The sequence below is a fragment of the Heptranchias perlo genome, chromosome 16 (assembly GCF_035084215.1).
Source record: "Heptranchias perlo isolate sHepPer1 chromosome 16, sHepPer1.hap1, whole genome shotgun sequence".
In the NCBI taxonomy this organism is placed as follows: Eukaryota; Metazoa; Chordata; class Chondrichthyes; order Hexanchiformes; family Hexanchidae; genus Heptranchias; species Heptranchias perlo.
The window spans coordinates 1,493,968-1,515,903 of NC_090340.1; the positions used below are offsets into that span (position 1 = coordinate 1,493,968).

A 21,936-nucleotide genomic window follows, 5' to 3' on the forward strand; every position below is an offset into this window, starting at 1 on the left:
CTGTTTTCTCTCTCCCTCCTTTTTTAAATAGTGGGGTTACATTTACCACCCTCCAATCTGCAGGAACTGTTCCATAATCTGTAGAATTTTGGAAGATGACAACTAATGCATCCACTATTTCCATGGCTACCTCTTTTAGTACTCTGGGATGCAGATTATCAGGTCCTGGGGATTTATCGGCTTTCAGTCCCAATAATTTCTCCAGCACTTTTTTTACTAATACAAATTTCCTTTAATTCCTCCTTCTCACTAGTCCCTTGGTTCCCTGGCATTTCTGGGAAGTTATTTGTATCCTCACCGTGAAGACAGAACCAAAGTATTTGTTTAATTACTCTGCCATTCCCTTGTTCCCTTTTATAAATTCTCCTGTTTCTGACTGTAAGGGACCTACATTTGTCTTCACTAACCTTTTTCTTTTTACTTATTTGTAGAAGCTTTTACAGTCCACTTTTATGTTCCTTGCAAATTTACTCTCACACTCTATTTTTCCCCTCTTAATCAGTAACACTTGCTTATATAACCCACACCCCTCTCAGTAACACTTGCTGATATACCCCACACCCCTCTCAGTAACTCTTGCTTATATAACCCATACCCCTCTCAGTAACACTTGCTGATATACCCCACACCCCTCTCAGTAACTCTTGCTTATATAACCCACACCCCTCTCAGTAACACTTGCTGATATACCCCACACCCCTCTCAGTAACTCTTGCTGATTTAACCCACACCCCTCTCAGTAACACTTGCTGATATACCCCACACTCCTCTCAGTAACACTTGCTTATATAACCCAGACTCCTCTCAGTAACACTTGCTGATATACCCCACACTCCTCTCAGTAACACTTGCTGACATAACACGCTGTGCTGATATATCCAAAACCCCTCTCAATAATGCTGATATACCCACACCCCTCTCAGTAATACTCTGATATTGCTCACACTGCCCATCCCTCTCCATTCAGGCACCAGCACATGTTCTGAGTCGGGGAGAACGATCACACAAAGCCCAGCTTTCTATAAGCCTTGTTCTAATGTATTTTCAGCCAATGAGCAACTCTCGTGCAGTGAAGGATCAGAACCTGTGAGAAGTGAAGGAGAATGCAAATTGCAGAAAGGTGACCAACTGTCTGATCAAGAAGGAGTGAAGGACATGGAGATAAGTGACCTCAATTCCACAAAACATCAGGAAAAAGCTAAGAAGGACTTGGGGCCCAGGTGAGGAGCTTGTCCTGTTTAGCCCTAATCATTGTTCCCATGGATCTAGTCGTGTCCCATACTGGGGGAGGGGACAGGATAGTCACTTACTTTCTCCAACTCATCATTTACATTTTTTCAGAATAAAGATCAATTAAAAAAGCACAAACTCCTTGCTGTTTCTCTCACTGCTTCTCAAGCCTCCTCAGAACTGATCTTTTCCACACAGCCTTTGGTCATCCCTCATAACTCCTCCATTGCTGTTTGGTGCTGCTCCCTGTTATGTGCAGTGCGTCCCATGTTAAAGGAGCTACGGAGGTGTAAATTAATGTTAGGTTGTTATGTGTGACCGATAACTTCGAAAACCTTGTCGGCTGCTCCTTTTGACATCGACATTTTAGGTGATCTTTGACAGCGTCTTGTACGATATCATCGAATCATACAGCACGAAAGGAGGCCATTCAGCCCATCGTCCCTCTATTCACTCTCGTCTTAACTGCCTCTGCTCTAGAGAGAACAACCCCAGCTTCACCAGTTTCTCCACATCACTGAAGTTCCTCATCTCTTGTACCATTCTGATAAATGTCCTCTGCACCCTCTCCAAGATCTTGACATCCTTCCTAAAGTGTGGTGCCCAGAATTGGCCACAATACTCCAGCTGAGGTCGAACCAGTGATTTAGAAATTTTTAGCATGACTTCCTTGCTTTTGTATTCTGTGCCTCTGATTATAAAGCCGAGGCTCCCATCTGCTTTTAAACACCCTTTTTAAGATATCCAAGTATTTTTCATACTGTAGAACAAATTGCATTTTAATAGAAAGAGCAGAACTTGCTTTTAAATACCACCTGATGACGCCTTCAGAGCTTCCCAAAGAGCGTCACAGCCCGTGAATTATTCGTAGTGTAGTCTTCAATTAGACAAACACGTAGGAAGACATCTCAGGGCACGTTACAAAGAGGAGGAAAAGGGTGTAACGTAGTGTGGAGTGAGGGGTGAGGAGAGCTGTGGTGTTAGGGGAGTGATGGATGTGTGCGGCAGTGTGAGGTAGGGTGGAGTGAGGCCATGGTGAGAATTTTGAAATGGAGACAGTGAGGGACAGGGAGTCAGTGGTGTTTGGAGAGATCGGGTGTGTGATGGGTGCACAGAACATAGTCAGGACGTTGGATGCTGAGTTTTGGATGAGTTGAAGTTTGTGGGTGATTGAGCTCAGAACGCCAGCTGGGCCACTTTCGAGAAGTTGAGCCTTGAGGTGATGAAGGGATGGATTAGGATTTTAGTAATTGCTCCATCACCAAGACAGCCTACTTCCACCTCCATAACATTGCCCGGCTCTGCCTCTCCCTCAGCTCATCTGCTGCAGAAATTCTCATCTGTGCCTTTGTTACATCTAAACTCGACTATTCCAATGCTATCTTAGCCGGCCTCTGACCTTGCACCCTCCGTAAACTTGAGCTCATCCAAAACTCTGCTGCTCGTATCCTAACTCGCTCCGAGTCCTGTTCACCCATCACCCCTGTGCTCGCTGACCTGCATTGGCTCCCGGTCTGGGAATGCCTCGATTTTAAAGTTCTCATCCTTGTTTTCAAATGCTTCCATAGCCTCGCCTCTCCCTATCTCTGTAACCTCCACCAGCCCTACAACCCTCCCAGATCTCTGCACTCCTCCAATTCTGGCCTCTTGTGCAGCTCGATTTAAATCGCTCCACCATTGGCGGCCGTACCTTCAGCTCCCTAGGCCCTAAGCTCTGTAATTCTCTCGCTAAACCTTCTCTACCTCTCTCTCCTCTTTTAAGAAGCTCCTTAAAACCTCCCTCTTTGACCAAGCTTTTGGTCACCTGTCTAATCTCTCCTTATGTGACCCGGTGTCAAACTTTGTTTGATAATCGCTCCTGTGAAGCGCCTTGGGACGTTTTGCTACATTAAAGGCACTTTATAAATGCAAGTTGTTATTGTAACAGAAAGGAGAGATGAGAGAGATGGGTGATTAATTCGTGGAGGTAGATGAAAGTGGTTTTGGTACCAGATGTTCTACCAGTCGATGTCATCAATTGACCAAATAGGCCAATCAGGTCTGTGAAATTGTCCTGAGCTTAGCATCACTGATAACTCTTCAGCTGAGAAATGTTATACTGTCAGGATTGAAGGGGAAGCATATAATAAAATGCTGTTTGAAAAACATTATAATATTCCTTTTTTTGTTGCTCTTTAAATCACAGCTCAGTTATTTCACCAGTCACCTTGTCAGCAATGGGAAACGGGAGAGTGCAAACAGAGACTGGGGAACACCAGGGTGAGTAACAGGGTACAAGTCTTTAGATGTGATGGTCACACCTTTGGGTTTATGCGGCTGCTGCACTGCAGCTTGTGGTTGAGGATACAGACGCCTCCTCTTCAGACCATCTCTCAGCTCATTGATTTCAATGAGACAACCCTGATATGGGCTGAATATTCCCCTAACAGACACTCAATCATTAACCCAGTCTTTTTCAACCTTGGCCACGTCTGTACTGTGGGCCTCGGCTCTCCAACTGGGTTTCTGAACAAAAGGGAAACAACTGCTACAAATACAGCAGGGGCCATGAATTGGGAATTGACTGTGGGCTGTGAGGCTACGAGCAGCTGCAGAGAAACTCTAAGCTCACACCGCAACACTGGAACAAGCAGTAAGCAGTAATATTATAGTAAAGCTGCACAGGTCAGGAACAACAATTGCTGTAATAAGCCCACCTCGAGATACAATATACCCCACACCCCTCACAATGCACTCTGTACTATACCCCATACCCTTCACAATACACTCTACAATATACCCCATACCCCTCACAATACACTCTATAATAAATCCCACTCCCCTCAATACCACTCTAATAAATCCCACTCCCATCACAATAAATTCTATACTATACCCTATACCCCTCACAATACCACTCTATAATATATCTCACACCTTTCTCAGTGAAGCTTCCTGATGTACCCCATACCCCTCTCAGTAACGCTGATATAACCCATACCCATCTCACCAAGAGTGGCTCGGTTGCACCACGACTGACAGAGCTGGCCGAGTCCTGAAGGACATAGCTGCTAGACTGGGCCTGCGGCAGGTGGTGAGCGAACCAACACGAGGGAAAAACTTACTTGACCTCATCCTCACCAATCAACTGTCGCAAATGCATCTGTCCATGACAGTATTGGTAGGAGTGACCACCACACAGTCCTCATGGAGACGAAATCCCGTCTTCGCACTGAGGACACCATTCAACGTGTTGTGTGCCGCTACCACCGTGCTAAATGGGATAGATTCAGAACAGATCCAGCAGCTCAAAACTGGGCATCCATGAGGCGCTGTGGGCCATCAGCAGCAGCAGAATTGTATTCCAACACAATCGGTAACCTCATGGCCTGGCATATTCCTCACTCTACCATTACCAACAAGCCAGGGGATCAACCCTGGTTCAATGAAGAGTGTACAAGAGCATGCCAGGAGCAGCACCAGGCGTACCTAAAAATGAGGTGCGAACCTGGTGAAGCTACGACTCAGGACTACATGCATGCTAAACAGCAGAAGCAACATGCTATAGACAGAGCTAAGCGATTCCACAACCAACGGATCAGATCAAAGCTCTGCAGTCCTGCCACATCCAGTCGTGAATGGTGGTGGGCAATTAAACAACTTACGGGAGGAGGAGGCTCTGCAAACATCTCCATCCTCAATGATGGCGGAGTCCAGCACGTGAGTGCAAAAGACAGGGCTGAAGCGTTTGCAACCATCTTCAGCCAGAAATGCCAAGTGGATGATCCATCTCGGCCTCCTCCTGATATCCCCACCATCACAGAAGCCAGTCTTCAGCCAATTCGATTCACTCCATGTGATATCAAGAAACGGCTGAGAGCACTGGATACAGCAAAGGCTATGGGCCCCGAATACATCCCGGCTGTAGTGCTGAAGTCTTGTGCTCCAGAAGTAGCTGCGCCCCTAGCCAGGCTGTTCCAGTACAACTACAACACTGGCATCTACCCGACAATGTGAAAAATTGCCCAGGTATGTCCTGTCCACAAAAATCAGGACAAATCCAATCCGGCCAATTACCGCCCCATCAGTCTACTCTCAATCATCAGCAAAGTGATGGAAGGTGTCGTCGACAGTGCTATCAAGCGGCACTTACTCACCAATAACCTGCTCACCGATGCTCAGTTTGGGTTCCGCCAGGACCACTCAGCTCCAGACCTCATTACAGCCTTGGTCCAAACATGGACAAAAGAGCTGAATTCTCGAGGTGAGGTGAGAGTGACTGCCCTTGACATCAAGGCAGCATTTGACCGAGTGTGGCACCAAGGAGCCCGAGTAAAATTGAAGTCAATGGGAATCGGGGGGGAAAACTCTGCAGTGGTAGTGGTTGTTGGAGGTCAATCTTCTCAGCCCCAGGACATTGCTGCAGGAGTTCCTCAGGACAGTGTCCTCGGCCCAACCATCTTCAGCTGCTTCATCAATGATCTTCCCTCCATCATGAGGTAAGAAATGGGGATGTTCGCTGATGATAGCACAGTGTTCAGTTCCATTCGCAACCCCTCAAATAATGAAGCAGTCCGAGCCCGCATGCAGCAAGACCTCGACAACATCCAGGCTTAGGCTGATAAGTGGCAAGTAACATTCGTGCCAGACAAGTGCCAGGCAATGACCATCTCCAACAAGAGAGAGTCTAACCACCTCCCCTTGACATTCACCGGCTTTACCATCGCCGAATCCCCCACCATCAACATCCTGGGGGTCACCATTGACTGGAAACTTAACTGGACCAGCCATATAAATACTGTGGCTACAAGAGTAGGTCAGAGGCTGGGTATTCTGCGGCGAGTGACTCACCTCCTGACTCCCCAAAACCTTTCCACCATCTACAAGGCACAAGTCAGGAGTGTGATGGAATACTCTCCACTTGCCTGGATGAGTGCTGCTCCAACAACACTCGAAGCTCTACGCCATCCAGGACAAAGCAACCCGCTTGATTGGCACCTCATCCACCACCCTAAACATTCACTCCCTTCACCACCGGCGCACTGTGGCTGCAGTGTGTACCATCCACAGGATGCACTGCAGCGACTCGCCAAGGCTTCTTCGACAGCACCTACCAAACCTGCGATCTCTACCACCGAGAAGGACAAGAACAGCAGGTACATGGGAACAACACCACCTGCACGTTCCCCTCCAAGTCACACACCATCCCAACTTGGAAATATATCGTCGTTCCTTCATCATCGCTGGGTCAAAATCCTGGAACTCCCTTCCTATCAGCACTGTGGGAGAACCTTCACCATACGGTCTGCAGCGGTTCAAGAAGGCAGCTCACCACCACCTTCTTCAGGGCAATTAGAGATGGGCAATAAATGCTGGCCTCGCCAGCGATGCCCACATCCCATGAACGAATAAAAAAATAAGTAACATTGATATACCCCACACCCTTCTCAGTAAAGCCTGCTGATATACCCCACACCCTTCTCAGTAAAGCCTGCTGATATACCCCACACCCCTCTCAGTAATACTCTGATATTGCTCACACTGCCCATCCCTCTCCATTCAGGCACCAGCACATGTTCTGAGTCGGGGAGAACGATCACACAAAGCCCAGCTTTCTATAAGCCTTGTTCTAATGTATTTTCAGCCAATGAGCAACTCTCGTGCGGTGAAGGATCAGAACCTGTGAGAAGTGAAGGAGAATGCAAACTGCAGAAAGGTGACCAACTGTCTGATCAAGAAGGAGTGAAGGACATGGAGATAAGTGACCTCAATTCCACAAAACATCAGGAAAAAGCTAAGAAGGACTTGGGGCCCAGGTGAGGAGCTTGTCCTGTTTAGCCCTAATCATTGTTCCCATGGATCTAGTAGTGTCCCATACTGGGGGAGGGGGCGGGTTAGTCCAGGTCTCTCAACAGGTTGAGAGCGACATGGATAACTTGTTTCAGGAGGTGATTGCCCTGCAGTTTATGAGAGTGTCGGCAGAGAGGGACTGGGTGACCACCAGACAGACAAGTAGGACCAGGCAGGTAGTTCAGGAGTCCCCTGAGGGCATCTCACTCTCAAACCGGTATTACTGGTGAGGGTGGGGGTTTCTCTGCAGAATGCAGCTGGAGCCAAGTATACAGCATCATGGATGGCTCAGCTGTACAGGTGGTGAGGAGAATGGTCAGGAGAGCAATCACGATCGGGGATTCTATGGTTAGGGGAGCAGACAGGCATTTCTGCAGACGCAGATGTGATTCCAGGATGGTATGAGGGCCTCCTTGGTGCCAGGGTCAAGGATGTCAGTGGTCGGCTGCAGAAAGTTCTTTGGGGAGGGTGAAGAGCCAGAGGTCATAGTCCATTTCGGTACCAACGACATAGGTCGAAAGAGGGATGAGGTCCTGCAGGCAGATATTAAGGATTTAGGAAAGAAATTAAGCAGCAGGACCTCAAAGGTAGTAATCTCCGGATTACCCCTGGTGCCACGCGCTAGTGAATATAGAAATAGGAGGATGGAGCAGATGAATGCATGGCTGCAGAGATAGTGCAGGAAGGAGGGCTTTAGATTCCTGGGGCATTGGGACCAGTTCTGGGGAAGGTGGGACCTGTACAAGCCGGATGGGTTTCAACTCAACGGAGCTGGGACCAACGTCCTCGTGGGGAGTTAGCTAGTGCTGTGAGGGGTTTAAACTAATTTGGCAGGGGGATGGGCACAGGATGTAGAATTGGAAAAGAAAAACAAGGGGCACAAAGGACCGCGGGAGAAAAATAGCTCTAAAGCAAGTAATAGTACTGTATTAGGTGGGATCCGACTAAGAGAGGGTACGAGAAAGTCTAAGACTGGTTTGCAGTGCATGTGTGTAAACACACGAAGCATGTTGAACAAGGTTGGTGAGCTGCAGGCGCAAATAGCCACATGGGAAAACAGTGTTGTGGCAATAACACAGACCGGGCTCAAAAAAGGGCAGGATTGGGTACTAAATATTCCTGGATACAAGGTGTACAGGAAAGAGAGGGAACGAAAGAAAGGAGGGGGTAGGCAGTATTGATTAAGGAAAATATTGCAGTGCTGGAGAGAGAAGATGTCCTGGAGGGGTCATGGTCAGAATCTATTTGGTTAGAATTAAGAAATAGAAGAGGTGCCATTACACTACTGGGTGTATTCTATGGGCCACCAACTAGTGCGAAGGAGATAGAGGAGCAAATTTGCAAGGAAATTACAGAGAGGTGCAAAAGCTATAGTTTTTTTTATTTATTCATGGGATTTGGGCATCGCTGGCAAGGCCAGCATTTATTGCCTATTCCTAATTGCCCTTGAGAAGGTGGTGGTGAGCCACCTGCTTGAACCACTACAGCCTGTGTGGTGAAGGTTCTCCCACTGTGCTGTTAGGTGGGGAGTTCCAGGATTTTGACCCAGCGACGATGGAGGAACGGCGATATATTTCCAAGTCGAGATGGTGTGTGACTAGGAGGGAAATGTGCAGGTGGTGTTGTTCCCATGTGCCTGCTGCCCTTGTCCTTCTAGGTGGTAGAGGTCGCGGGTTTGGGAGGTGCTGTCGAAGAAGCCTTGATGAGTTGCTGCAGTGCATCCTGGATGTGGATGGTACACACTGCAGCCACTGTGCGCCGGTGGTGAAGGGAGTGAATGTTTAGGGTGGTGGATGGGGTGCCAATCAGGTGTCGAGCTTCTTGAGTGTTGTTGGAGCTGCACTCATCCAGGCAAGTGGAGAGTATTCCATCACACTCCTGACTTGTGCCTTGTAGTTGGTGGAAAGGCTTTGGGGAGTCAGGAGGTGAGTCACTTGCCGCAGAATACCCAGCCTCTGACCTGCTCTTGTAGCCACAGTATTTATGTGCCTTGTCCAGTTAAGTTTCTGGTCAATGGTGACCCACAGGATGTTGATAGTGATAACTGGGGACTTCAACTATCCGAATATAGACTAGGATATCAATAATAATATAAGGGGACAAAGAGGGAGGAATTTATGAAATGTGTTCAGGATAACTTTCTTAACCAGTATATTTCTGGCCCAATGAGGAAGGAGGCATTGCTGGACTTGGTTCCAGGGTATGAGGTGGGCCAAGTTGAGCCAGTGTCAGTGGGGGAGCATTAAGGGAGCAGTGATCATAGTATCAAAAGGATTATGATACTGTGGAAAAGGACACGGACCTCTCTAAAGTAGAAATACTCAATTGGAGTAGGGCCAATTTCAGTGGGATGAGATCAGATCTGACCCGGGTAAATTGGAATCAAAGATTGACAGGCAAAATTGTAATTGAACAGTGGGCGGCCTTTAACGAGGAGATGGTTCGGGTACAGTCTGTGCACATTCCCACGAGGGAAAAGTAGGGCAACTAAAGCCAGTGCTGCTTGGATGACAAAAGTGATAGTGAGTAAGATGAAATGCAAAAAAAGGGCGTATGACAGATGTCAGGCTGATAGCACAAGTGAGAACCAGGCAGAATATAGAAAGTTTGGAGGGGAAGTGAAAAAGGAAATAAGAGGGGCAAGGACAGAGTATGAGAATAGAACCATACAACCATAGAAAAGATACAGCACAGAAGGGGGCCATTTGGCCCATTGCATCCGCGCCGGCTCGAAGAACAACAAGGTGCCCATTCTAATCCCATCTTCCAGCACCCGGTCCGTAGCCCTACAGCTTACAGCACTTTAGGTGCAGGTCCAGGTACCTTTTCAAAGAGTTGAGGGTCCCTGCTCTACCACCAATTTGGGCAGCGAATTCCATACACCCACCACCCTCTGGGTAAAAAAGTTTTTCCTCATGTCCCCTCTAATCCTTCTGCCAATCATCTTAAATCTGTGTCCTCTAGTTCTTGAACTCTCCGCTGGGGGAAACAGGTACTTCCTGTCTACTCTATCTGGGCCCCTCATAAATTTGTACACCTCAATCAAGTCTCCCCTCAGCCTCCTCCGCTCCAAGGAAAACAACCCCAGCCTATCCAATCTCTCCTCGTAGCTGCAATTTTCAAGCCCTAGCAACATTTTTGTAAATCTTCTCTGCACTCTCTCCAGAGCAATTACACCCTTCCTGTAATGTGGTGACCAGAACTGCGCACAATACTCCAGCTGTGGCCTTACCAGCGTTTTATACAGTTCCATCATTACATCCCTGCTTTTGTATTCTATACCTCGGCTAACAATGGAGAGCATTGTGTATGCCTTCTTCACAACCTTATCTACCTGTACTGCCACCTTCAGGGACCTGTGCACATGCACTCCAAGGTCTCTCACTTCCTCTACCCCTTTCAATATATTCCCGTTTACTGTGTGTTCCCTTTTACTGTTTGCCCTCCTTAAGTGCATTCCCTCACACTTCTCTGGGTTGAACTCCATTTGCCACTATTCCTCCCACCCCACCAACCCATTGATATCTTCTTGGCGTGTACATCTATACTCTTCACTATCAACTACATGGCTAATGTTTGTGTCGTCTGCAAATTTGCCAATCATGCCCCCTACATTCAAGTCCAAATCATTAATATGTACCACAAACAGCAAGGGACCCAACACTGAGCCCTGTGGCACACCACTAGAAACGGATTTCCATTCACAAAGACATCCATCGACTTTTACCCTTTGTTTCCTGTTAGTCAGCCAATTTTGGATCCAATTTGCCACATTTCCCTGTATCCCATGGGCTTTTACCTTTCTGACCAGTCTGCCATGTGGGACCTTGTCAAATGCCTTACTAAAATCCATGTAGACAACATCCACTGCACCACCCTCATCAATCGTCCTTGTCACTTCCTCAAGGAATTCAATCAGATTTGTAAGGCATGACCTTCCCTGAACAAATCCATGCCGACTATCCCTGATTAAACCAAGCCTTTCCAAGTGACAGTTTATCCTATCTCTTAGTATTGATTCTAATAGTTTTCCCACCACCGAGGTAAGACTGACCAGCCTATAATTGTTCGGCCTTTCCCTCATACCCTTTTTAAACAATGGTACTACGTTTGCAGTCTTCCAGTCCTCGGGTACCTCCCTTGTCCCTCGTGAGGATTGGAAAATGATCCTCAGAGTATCTGCTATTTCCTCTCTGGCTTCCTTCAATAGCCGAGGAAACAATCCATCCGGTCCTGGTGACTTATTAACTTTCAAGGATTCCAGTCCCTCTAGTACTTCCTCTCTCGTTATGTTTACCTTATCCAATATTTCACACCTCTCCTCTTTAACTGCTATGTCTGGATCATCCCTTTCCTTTGTGAATACAGAGACAAAATATTCACTTAAAACCCTACCCACATCCTCTGCTTCTACACACAAGTTACCCTTATCATCCCCGATAGGTCCCACCTTTTCCTTAGCTATCCTCTTGTTCTTAATGTACTGATAAAACATCTTTGGGTTTTCTTTAATCTAACTAGCTAATATTTTTTCATGCTCTCTCTTTGCTTTCTTTATTTCCTTTTTTACGTCATCCCAGTACTTTATAAACTCCTCTCGGCTTTCTGCAGTATTTAGTTTTCTGTGACAGTCATAAGCTTTCTTTTTCTGCTTTATCTTGCCCCGCATACTTCTAGACAACCAGGGAGCTCTAAATTTGGCAGTGCCACCCTTTTTCTTTGAGGGGACGTATCTGCATTGTAGCAGTAGAATTTCACTTTTTAGTGCGTCCCACTGGCTTGCCACTGATTTCTCCTCAAGTAGTTGTGTCCAGTCCACTTCTGCCAAATCACCTCTTAGTTCTGTAAAATTTGCCTTCCCCCAATTTAAAACGTTTACTCCTGATTTAACTCTGTCCTTTTCCATAATAATGCTAAAACTAACTGAATTGTGGTCACTATCCCCAATATGGTCACGCACTGTCACTTCACCCAATTGCCCATCTTCATTTCCCAGGACTAAATCTAGAATTGCATCCCCTCTTGTTGGGCTTTTCACGTACTGTCTAAAAAAGTTCTCCTGGACACCGATCAAGAATTTTGCGCCCTCTGTGTCCCTCACACTGTTTGAATCCCAGTTGATGTTCGGGTAGTTGAAGTCCCCTACTATCATTGCCCTCTTATTTTTGCACTCAGAAATTTGCCTACCTATTTGTTCTACTATATCCCTTTTGCTATTCGGGGATCTATAGTACACTCCGAGTAGTGTGACTGCCCCTTTTTTATTTTTTAGCTCAACCCATATGGCCTCGATTGATGATCCATTTAGCATATCATCCCTTCTCACAACTGTAAATGATTCTTTAACCAATAATGCTACCCCCCTCCTTTTTTTATCACCCACTCTATCCTGCCTGAAAACTCGATATCCATGGATATTGAGCTGCCAATTATCCCCCTCTTTAAGTCAGATGGTGGTCAACATAAAAGGGAATCCAAAAGGATTCCACAGGCATGTAAACAGTAATCGGGTAGTAATAGGAGGGGTGGGGCCGATTAGGAACCATAAAGGAGATCTACTCTTGGAGGCAGAGGAGATGGGCTGAGGTACTATATGAGTACTTTGCATCTGTCTTTACCAAGGAATAAGATACTGCCACAGTCTCGGTAAAGGAAGATATAGTTGAGATACTGGATGGGCTAAAAATTGATAAAGAAGAGGTACTTGAAAGGCTAGCTGTACTTAAAGTAGATAAATCACCCAGTCCGGATGGGATGCATCCTAGGTTGCTGAGGGAAGTAGGGGTGGCCATAATCTTCCAAACATCTGTAGATATGGGGTTGATGCCAGAGGACTGGAGAATTGCACATGTTACACTCTTGTTCAAAAAAGGTGTAAGGATAAACCTAGCAACTACAGGCCAGTCAGTTTAACCTCAGTGTGGGGAAACTTTTAGAAACGATAATCCGGCGCAGAATTAACAGTCACTTGGACGAGGGTGGATTGATTAGGGAAAGTCAGCATGGATTTGTTTAAGGCAAATTGTGTTTAATTAACCTGATAGAGCTTTTTGATGAAGTAACAGAGAGGGTAGATGAGGACGATGCAATTGATGTGTATATAGACTTTCAAAAGGCGTTTGATAAAGTGCCAGACGGTAGCTTATCATCAAGATTGCAGCCCATGGAATAAAGGGGCAGTAGCAACATGGATACAGAATTGGCTGAGGGGCAGGAAACAGAGAGAAGTAGTGAATGGTTGTTTTTCGGACTGGAGGGAGGAGTACAGTGGTGTTCCCCAGGGGTCGGTGCTGGGACCACTGCTTTTCTTGATATACATTAATGACTTGGACTTGGGTGTACAGGGCACAATTTCAAAATTTGCAGATGAGACAAAACTTGGAAGGGTAATAAACAGTGAGGAGGATAGTGATAGACTTCAAGAGGATATAGACAGGCTGGTGGCATGGGTGGACACGTGGCAGATGAAATTTAATGCAGAAAAATGCGAAGTGATACATTTCAGTAGGAAGAACGAGGAGAGGCAATATAAACTAGGTTCACAACTCTAAAAGGGGTACAGGAACAGAGAGATCTGGGGGTATATGTGCACAATTTGTTGAAGGTGGCAGGGCAGGTTGAGAAAGTGCTTAAAAAAGCATACGGGATCCTGGGCTTTATAAATAGAGGCATAGAGTACAAAAGTATGGAAGTCATGAACCTTTATAAAACATTGGTTCGGCCACAACTGGAGTGTTGTGTCCCGTTCTGGGCACCACACTTTAGGAAAGATGTGAAGTCCTTAGAGAGGGTGCAGAAGATATTAACTAGAATGATTCCAGGGATGAGGGACTTTAGTTACGTGGATAGACTGGAGAAGCTGGGTTTTTTTTATTCGATCATGGGATGTGGGTGTCACTGGCAAGGCCAGCATTTATTGCCCATCCCTAATTGCCCTTGAGAAGGTGGTGGTGAGCCGCCGCCTTGAACCGCTGCAGTGCGTGTGGTGAAGGTTCTCCCACAGTGCTGTTCGGGAGGGAGTTCCAGGATTTTGACCCAGCGATGATGAAGGAACGGCGATATATTTCCGGGATGGTGAGAGAGTTGGAAGGGAATGTGCAGGTGGTGTTGTTCCCATGAGCTTGCTGCCCTTGTCCTTCTAGGTGGTAGAGATCGCAGGTTTGGGAGGCGCTGTCGAAGAAGCCTTGGCGAGTTGCTGCAGTACATCCTGTGGATGGTACACACGGCAGCCACTGTGCGCTGGTGGTGAAGGGAGTGAATGTTTAGGGTGGTGGATGGGGTGCCAATCAAGCGGGCTGCTTTGTCCTGGATGGTGTCGAGCTTCTTGTGTTGTTGGAGCTGCACTCATCCAGGCAAGTGGAGAGTATTCCATCACACTCCTGACTTGTGCCTTGTAGATGGTGGAAAGGTTTTGGGGAGTCAGGAGGTGAGTCACTCGCCGCAGAATACCCAGCCTCTGACATGCTTTTGTAACCACAATGTGGAGATGCCGGTGATGGACTGGGGTTGACAATTGTAAACAATTTTACAACACCAAGTTATAGTCCAGCAATTTTATTTTAAATTCACAAGCTTTCGGAGATTTTCTCCTTCCTCAGGTAAATGTTTCAAGATCTCCTTGAAGCCTACGCATTTATACATCATATATAAATGCGTAGGCTTCAAGGAGATCTTGAAACATTTACCTGAGGAAGGAGAAAATCTCCGAAAGCTTGTGAATTTAAAATAAATTTGTAACCACAGTATTTATGTGGCTGGTCCAGTTAAGTTTCTGGTCAATGGTGAACCCCAGGATGTTGATGGTGGGGGATTCGGCGATGGTAATGCCGTTGAATGTCAAGGGGAGGTGGTTAGACTCTCTCTTGTTGGAGATGGTCATTGCCTGGCACTTGGAACAGAGACGGTTGAGAGGAGATTTGATAGAGGTATTCTAAATCATGGAGAATCTAGACACAGTAGATATAGAAGGGTCAAGGACTAGAAGGCATAGATTTAAGGTGATTGGCAAAAGAACCAAAGGTGACATGAGGAAAATCTTTTTTACACAGTGAGTGGTTAGGATCGGGAATGCACTGCCCGAAGGGGTGGTGGAGGCAGATTCAATCATGGCCTTCAAAAGGTAACTGGATAAGTACCTGAAAGGAAAAAATTTGCAGGGCTGCGGGGAAAGGGCGGGGGAGTGGGACTAGCTGGATTGCTCTTGCATAGAGCCGGTGTGGACTCGATGGGCTGAATGGCCTCCTTCCGTAGTGTAACCTTTCGATGATTTTGGTCACTTACTTTCTCCAACTCATCATTTACATTTTTTCAGAATTATGATCAATTAAAAAAGCACAAACTCCTTGCTGTTTCTCTCACTGCTTCTCAAGCCTCCTCAGAACTGATCTTTTCCACACAGCCTTTGGTCATCCCTCATAACTCCTCCATTGCTGTTTGGTGCTGCTCCCTGTTATGTGCAGTGCGTCCCATGTTAAAGGAGCTACGGAGGTGTAAATTAATGTTAGGTTGTTATGTGTGACCGATAACTTCTAAAACCTTGTTGACTGCTCCTTTTGACATCTACTTTTTAGGTGATCTTTGACAGCATCTTGTACGATATCATCGAATCATACAGCACGAAAGGAGGCCATACAGCCCATCGTGCCTGTGCCAGCTCTGTGAAAGAGCTATCCAATTAGTCCCACATCCTTGCGCTCTCCCCATAGCCCTGCAAATTTTTCCATTTCAAATATTTATCCAATTCCCTTTTGAAAGTTACGATTGAATCTGCTTCCAGATTCTTTCAGGCAGTGCATTCCAGATCATAAGAACTCTCTGTGTAAAAACATTTCTCCTTATCTCCCCACTGGTTCTTTTGCCAATTACCTTAAATGCATGTCCTCTGCCAGTGGAAACAGTTTCTCTCTATTTCCTCTATCGAAACCCCTCATAATTTTGAACACCTCAATTAAACCTGCCCGTAACCTTCTCTGCTTTGAGGAGAACACCAGCTTCTCCAGTGTCTCCACATCACTGAAGTCCGTCATCCCTGGTATCATTCTAGTAAATCTTTTCTGCACCCTCTCTAAGACCTTGACATCCTTCCTAAAGTGTGGTGCCCAGAACTGGACACAATACTCCAGCTGAGGTCTAAGCAATGATTCAGAAAGTTTTAGCATGACTTCCTTGCTTTTGTATTCTGTGCCTCTATTTATAAAGCCGAGGATCCCAATTGCTTTTAAACACCCTTTTCAAGATATCCAAGTATTTTTCATACTGTAGCATAAATTGCATTTTAATAGAAAGAGAGCAGAACTTGCTTTTAAATACCACCTGATGTAGTCTTCAGATCTTCCCAAAGAGCGTCACAGTCTGTGAATTACTTGCGGTGTAGTCTTCAATTAGACAAACACGTGGGAAGACATCTCAGGGCACGTTACAAAGAGGAGGAAAAGGGTGTGTTGGATACTGAGCATGGGGATTGGAGGTGGGGAGGGACAGGGATCAGGGAAAAAAATAAACGTACTGTCAAATAGGAGGATGTTGAGGAGGTTCTTGAGAGAGGTGCAAGGCAGAGGGATCTGGGTACAGAGCTCCAGAGGACACTGGCTGAACAAGCAGCTGTTGATGGTGGAGCAGAGGGAGTTAGGGCTGAGGAGAGGTGTGGTGTTAGGGGAGTGATGGATGTGGAGTGAGGGGTGAGGAGTGGTGTGGTGTTAGGGGAGTGATGGATGTGGAGTGAGGGCTGAGGAGAGGTGTGGTGTTAGGGGAGTGATGGATGTGGAGTGAGGGGTGAGGAGTGGTGTGGTGTTAGGGGAGTGATGGATGTGGAGTGAGGGGTGAGGAGAGGTGTGGTGTTAGGGGAGTGATGGATGTGGAGTGAGGGCTGAGGAGAGGTGTGGTGTTAGGGGAGTGATGGATGTGGAGTGAGGGGTGAGGAGAGCTGTGGTGTTAGGGGAGTGATGGATGTGGAGTGAGGGGTGAGGAGTGGTGTGGTGTTAGGGGAGTGATGGATGTGGAGTGAGGAGTGAGGAGAGGTGTGGTGTTAGGGGAGTGATGGGTGAGGGGTGAGGGGTGAGGAGAGGTGTGGTGTTAGGGGAGTGATGGATGTGGAGTGAGGGGTGAGGAGAGCTGTGGTGTTAGGGGAGTGATGGATGTGGAGTGAGGGGTGAGGAGTGGTGTGGTGTTAGGGGAGTGATGGATGTGGAGTGAGGGGTGAGGAGAGGTGTGGTGTTAGGGGAGTGATGGGTGAGGGGTGAGGGGTGAGGAGAGGTGTGGTGTTAGGGGAGTGATGGATGTGGAGTGAGGGGTGAGGAGTGGTGTGGTGTTAGGGGAGTGATGGATGTGGAGTGAGGGGTGAGGAGAGGTGTGGTGTTAGGGGAGTGATGGGTGAGGGGTGAGGAGAGGTGTGGTGTTAGGGGAGTGATGGATGTGGGGTGAGGGGTGAGGAGAGGTGTGGTGTTAGGGGAGTGATGGGTGAGGGGTGAGGGCTGAGGAGAGGTGTGTTCGGGGAGTGATGGATGAGGGGTGAGGGGTGAGGAGAGCTGTGGTGTTAGGGGAGTGATGGATGAGGAGTGAGGGGTGAGGAGAGGTGTGTTCGGGGAGTGATGGATGTAGAGTGAGGAGTGAGGAGAGGTGTGGTGTTAGGGGAGTGATGGATGTGGAGTGAGGGGTGAGGAGAGGTGTGGTGTTAGGGGAGTGATGGGTGAGGGGTGAGGGGTGAGGAGAGCTGTGGTGTTAGGGGAGTGATGGGTGAGGGGTGAGGGGTGAGGAGAGCTGTGGTGTTAGGGGAGTGATGGATGAGGAGTGAGGGGTGAGGAGAGGTGTGTTCGGGGAGTGATGGATGTAGAGTGAGGAGTGAGGAGAGGTGTGGTGTTAGGGGAGTGATGGATGTGGAGTGAGGAGTGAGGAGAGGTGTGTTCGGGGAGTGATGGATGTGTGCAGCAGTGTGAGGTAGGGTGGAGTGAGGGGTGAGGAGAGCTGTGGTGTTAGGGGAGTGATGGATGTGTGCAGCAGTGTGAGGTAGGGTGGAGTGAGGAGTGAGGAGAGCTGTGGTGTTAGGGGAGTGATGGATGTGTGCAGCATGTGAGGTAGGGTGGAGTGAGGCCATGGTGAGAATTTTGAAATGGAGACAGTGAGGGACAGGGAGTCTGGTGTTTGGAGAGGTCGGGTGTGTGATGGGTGCACAGAACATAGTCAGGACGTTGGATGCTGAGTTTTGGATGAGTTGAAGTTTGTGGGTGATTGAGCTCAGAACGCCAGCTGGGCCACTTTCGAGAAGTTGAGCCTTGAGGTGATGAAGGGATGGATTAGGATTTTAGTAACTGCTCCATCACCAAGACAGCCTACTTCCACCTCCATAACATTGCCCGGCTCTGCCTCTCCCTCAGCTCATCTGCTGCTGAAATTCTCATCTGTGCGTTTGTTACATCGAAACTTGACGATTCCAATGCTATCTTAGCCGGCCTCTGACCTTGCACCCTCCGTAAACTTGAGCTCATCCAAAACTCTGCTGCTCGTATCTTAACTTGCTCCGAGTCCTGTTCACCTATCACCCCTGTGCTCGCTAACCTTCATTGGCTCCCGGTCCGGGAATGCCTCGATTTTAAAGTTCTCATCCTTGTTTTCAAATCCCTCCATGGCCTCGCCACTCCCTATCTCTGTAACCTCCTCCAGCCCTACAACCCTCCCAGATCTCGGCACTCCTCCAATTCTGACCTCTTGGGCATATCCGATTTTTATTGGCGGCCATACTTTCAGCTCCCTAGGCCCGAAGCTCTGTAATTCTCTCCCTAAACCTTCTCTACCTCTCTCTCCTTTAGGATGCTCCTTAAAACCACCCTCTGTGACCAAGCTTTTGGTCACCTGTCCTAATCTCTCCTCATGTGGCTCGGTGTGAAACTTTGTTTGATAATCGCTACTGTCAAGCGCCTTGGGACGTTTTACCTTCTCAAGGGCAATTAGAGATGGGCAATAAATGCCGGCCTTGTCAGCGACGCCCACATCCCATGAACGAATGAAAAAAAACGAATTAAAGGCGCTTTATAAATGCAAGTTGTTGTTGTAACAGAAAGGATAGATGAGAGAGGAGGGTGATTAATGGGTGGAGGGAGATGAAAGTGGTTTTGGGACCAGAAGTTCTACCAATCAATGTCTTCAATTGACCAAATAGGCCAATTAGGTGAAATTTGTCCTGAGCTTAGCATCACTGATAACTCTTCAGCAAAGAAATGTTATACTGTCAGGATTGAAGGGGAAGCATATAATGAAATGCTGTTTTAAAAACATTATAATATTCCTTTTTTTGTTGCTCTTTAAATCACAGCTCAGTTATTTCACCAGTCACCTTGTCAGCAATGGGAAACGGGAGAGTGCAAACAGAGACTGGGGAACACCAGGGTGAGTAACAGGGTACAAGTCTTTAGATGTGATGGTCACACCTTTGGGTTTATGCGGCTGCTGCACTGCAGCTTGTGGTTGAGGATACAGACGCCTCCTCTTCAGACCATCTCTCAGCTCATTGATTTCAATGAGACAACCCTGATATGGGCTGAATATTCCCCTAACAGACACTCAATCATGAACCCAGTCTTTTTCAACCTTGGCCACGTCTGTACTGTGGGCCTCGGCTCTCCAACTGGGTTTCTGAACAAAAGGGAAACAACTGCTACAAATACAGCAGGGGCCATGAATTGGGAATTGACTGTGGGCTGTAAGGCTACGAGCAGCTGCAGAGAAACTCTAAGCTCACACCGCAACACTGGAACAAGCAGTAAGCAGTAATATTATAGTAAAGCTGCACAGGTCAGGAACAACAATTGCTGTAATAAGCCCACCTCGAGATACAATATACCCCACACCCCTCACATACACTCTATAATATACCCTATACCGCTCACAATACATTCTATAATATACCCCACACCCCTCACAATACATTCTATAATATATCCGACACCCCTCACATTACATTGTATAATATATCCCACACCCCTCACAATACATTCTACAATATATCGCACACCCCTCACAATACATTCTATAACATACCCCACACCCCTCACAATACATTCTATAATATACCCCACACCCTCACAATACATTCTATAATATACCCCACACCCCTCACAATACATTCTATAATATATCCCACACCCCTCACAATACACTCTATAATATATCCCACACCCCTCACAATACATTCTATAATATATCCCACATACATCACAATACATTCTATAATATATCCCACATACATCACAATACATTCTATAATATATCCCACACCCCTCACAATACACTCTATAATATATCCCACACCCCTCACAATACACTCTATAATATATCCCACACCCCTCACAATACACTCTATAATATATCCCACACCCCTCACAATACACTCTATAATATATCCCACACCCCTCACAATACATTCTATAATATATCCCACACCCGTCACAATACATTCTATAATATATCCCACATACATCACAATACATTCTATAATATATCCCACATACATCACAATACATTCTACAATATATCCCACAGACATCACAATACATTCTATAATATATCCCACAGACATCACAATACATTCTATAATATATCGCACACCCATCACAACACATTCTATAATATATCCCACACCATTCACAATACATTCTATAATATACCCCACACCCCTCACAATACATTCCATAATACATCCCACACCCATCACAACACATTCGAGAATACATCCCACACCCCTCACAATACATTCTATGATATATCCCACACCATTCACAATACATTCTATAATATATCCCACACGCCTCATAATACATTCTATATTATATCCCACACCCCTCATAATACATTCTATATTATATCCCACACGCCTCATAATACATTCTATATTATATCCCACACCATTCACAATACATTCTATAATATATCCCACACCCCTCACAATACATTCTATGATATATCCCACACCCCTCATAATACATTCTATATTATATCCCACACCCCTCATAATACATTCTATGATATATCCCACACCCCTCACAATACATTCTATAATATATCCCACACCCCTCACAATACACTCTATAATATATCCCACACCCCTCACAATACATTCTATAATATATCCCACACCCCTCACAATACATTCTATAATATATCCCACACCCCTCACAATACATTCTATAATATATCCCACACCCCTCACAATACATTCTATAATATACCCCATACCCCTCACAATACATTCTACAATATATCCCACACCATTCACAATACATTCTATAATATATCCCACACGCCTCATAATACATTCTATAATATATCCCACACCCCTCACAATACATTCTATAATATATCCCACACCCCTCACAATACATTCTATAATATATCCCACACCCCTCACAATACATTCTATAATATATCCCACACCCCTCACAATACATTCTATAATATATCCCACACCTCTCACAATACATTCTATAATATATCGCACACCTCTCACAATACATTCTATAATAGACTCCACACCCCTCACAATACATTCTATAATACATCCCACACCCCTCACAATACATTCTATAATATACCCCATACCCCTCACAATACACTCTATAATATACCCCACACCCCTCACAATACACTCTATAATATACCCCATACCCCTCACAATACACTCTATAATATACCCCATACCCCTCACAATACACTCAAGAGTATATCCCATACCCCTCACATTACATTGTACAATATATCCCACACCCCTCACAATACATTCTATAATATATCCCACACCCCTCACAATACATTCTATAATATATCCCACATCCCTCACAATACATTCTATAATATATCCCACACCCCTCACAATACATTCTATAATATATC

The 21,936-nt window shown here is 46.2% G+C and overlaps 1 protein-coding gene across 3 annotated transcripts in view; it reads left to right on the top strand.

The window, feature by feature from the left end:
- dnaaf1 (dynein axonemal assembly factor 1) overlaps nucleotides 1–21,936 on the top strand; it is a 178,378-nt gene that overhangs the window by 33,174 nt on the left and 123,268 nt on the right. For 2 of the 3 annotated variants that reach the window (XM_067997601.1, XM_067997602.1), the window contains exons 5-8: nucleotides 1,049–1,220; nucleotides 3,416–3,489; nucleotides 6,854–7,025; nucleotides 19,364–19,437. In XM_067997601.1, the coding sequence (XP_067853702.1) occupies nucleotides 1,049–1,220; nucleotides 3,416–3,489; nucleotides 6,854–7,025; nucleotides 19,364–19,437 (492 nt within the window). The remainder of the gene's footprint in view (nucleotides 1–1,048; nucleotides 1,221–3,415; nucleotides 3,490–6,853; nucleotides 7,026–19,363; nucleotides 19,438–21,936) is intronic. The other variant, XM_067997603.1, reaches the window with a different exon arrangement.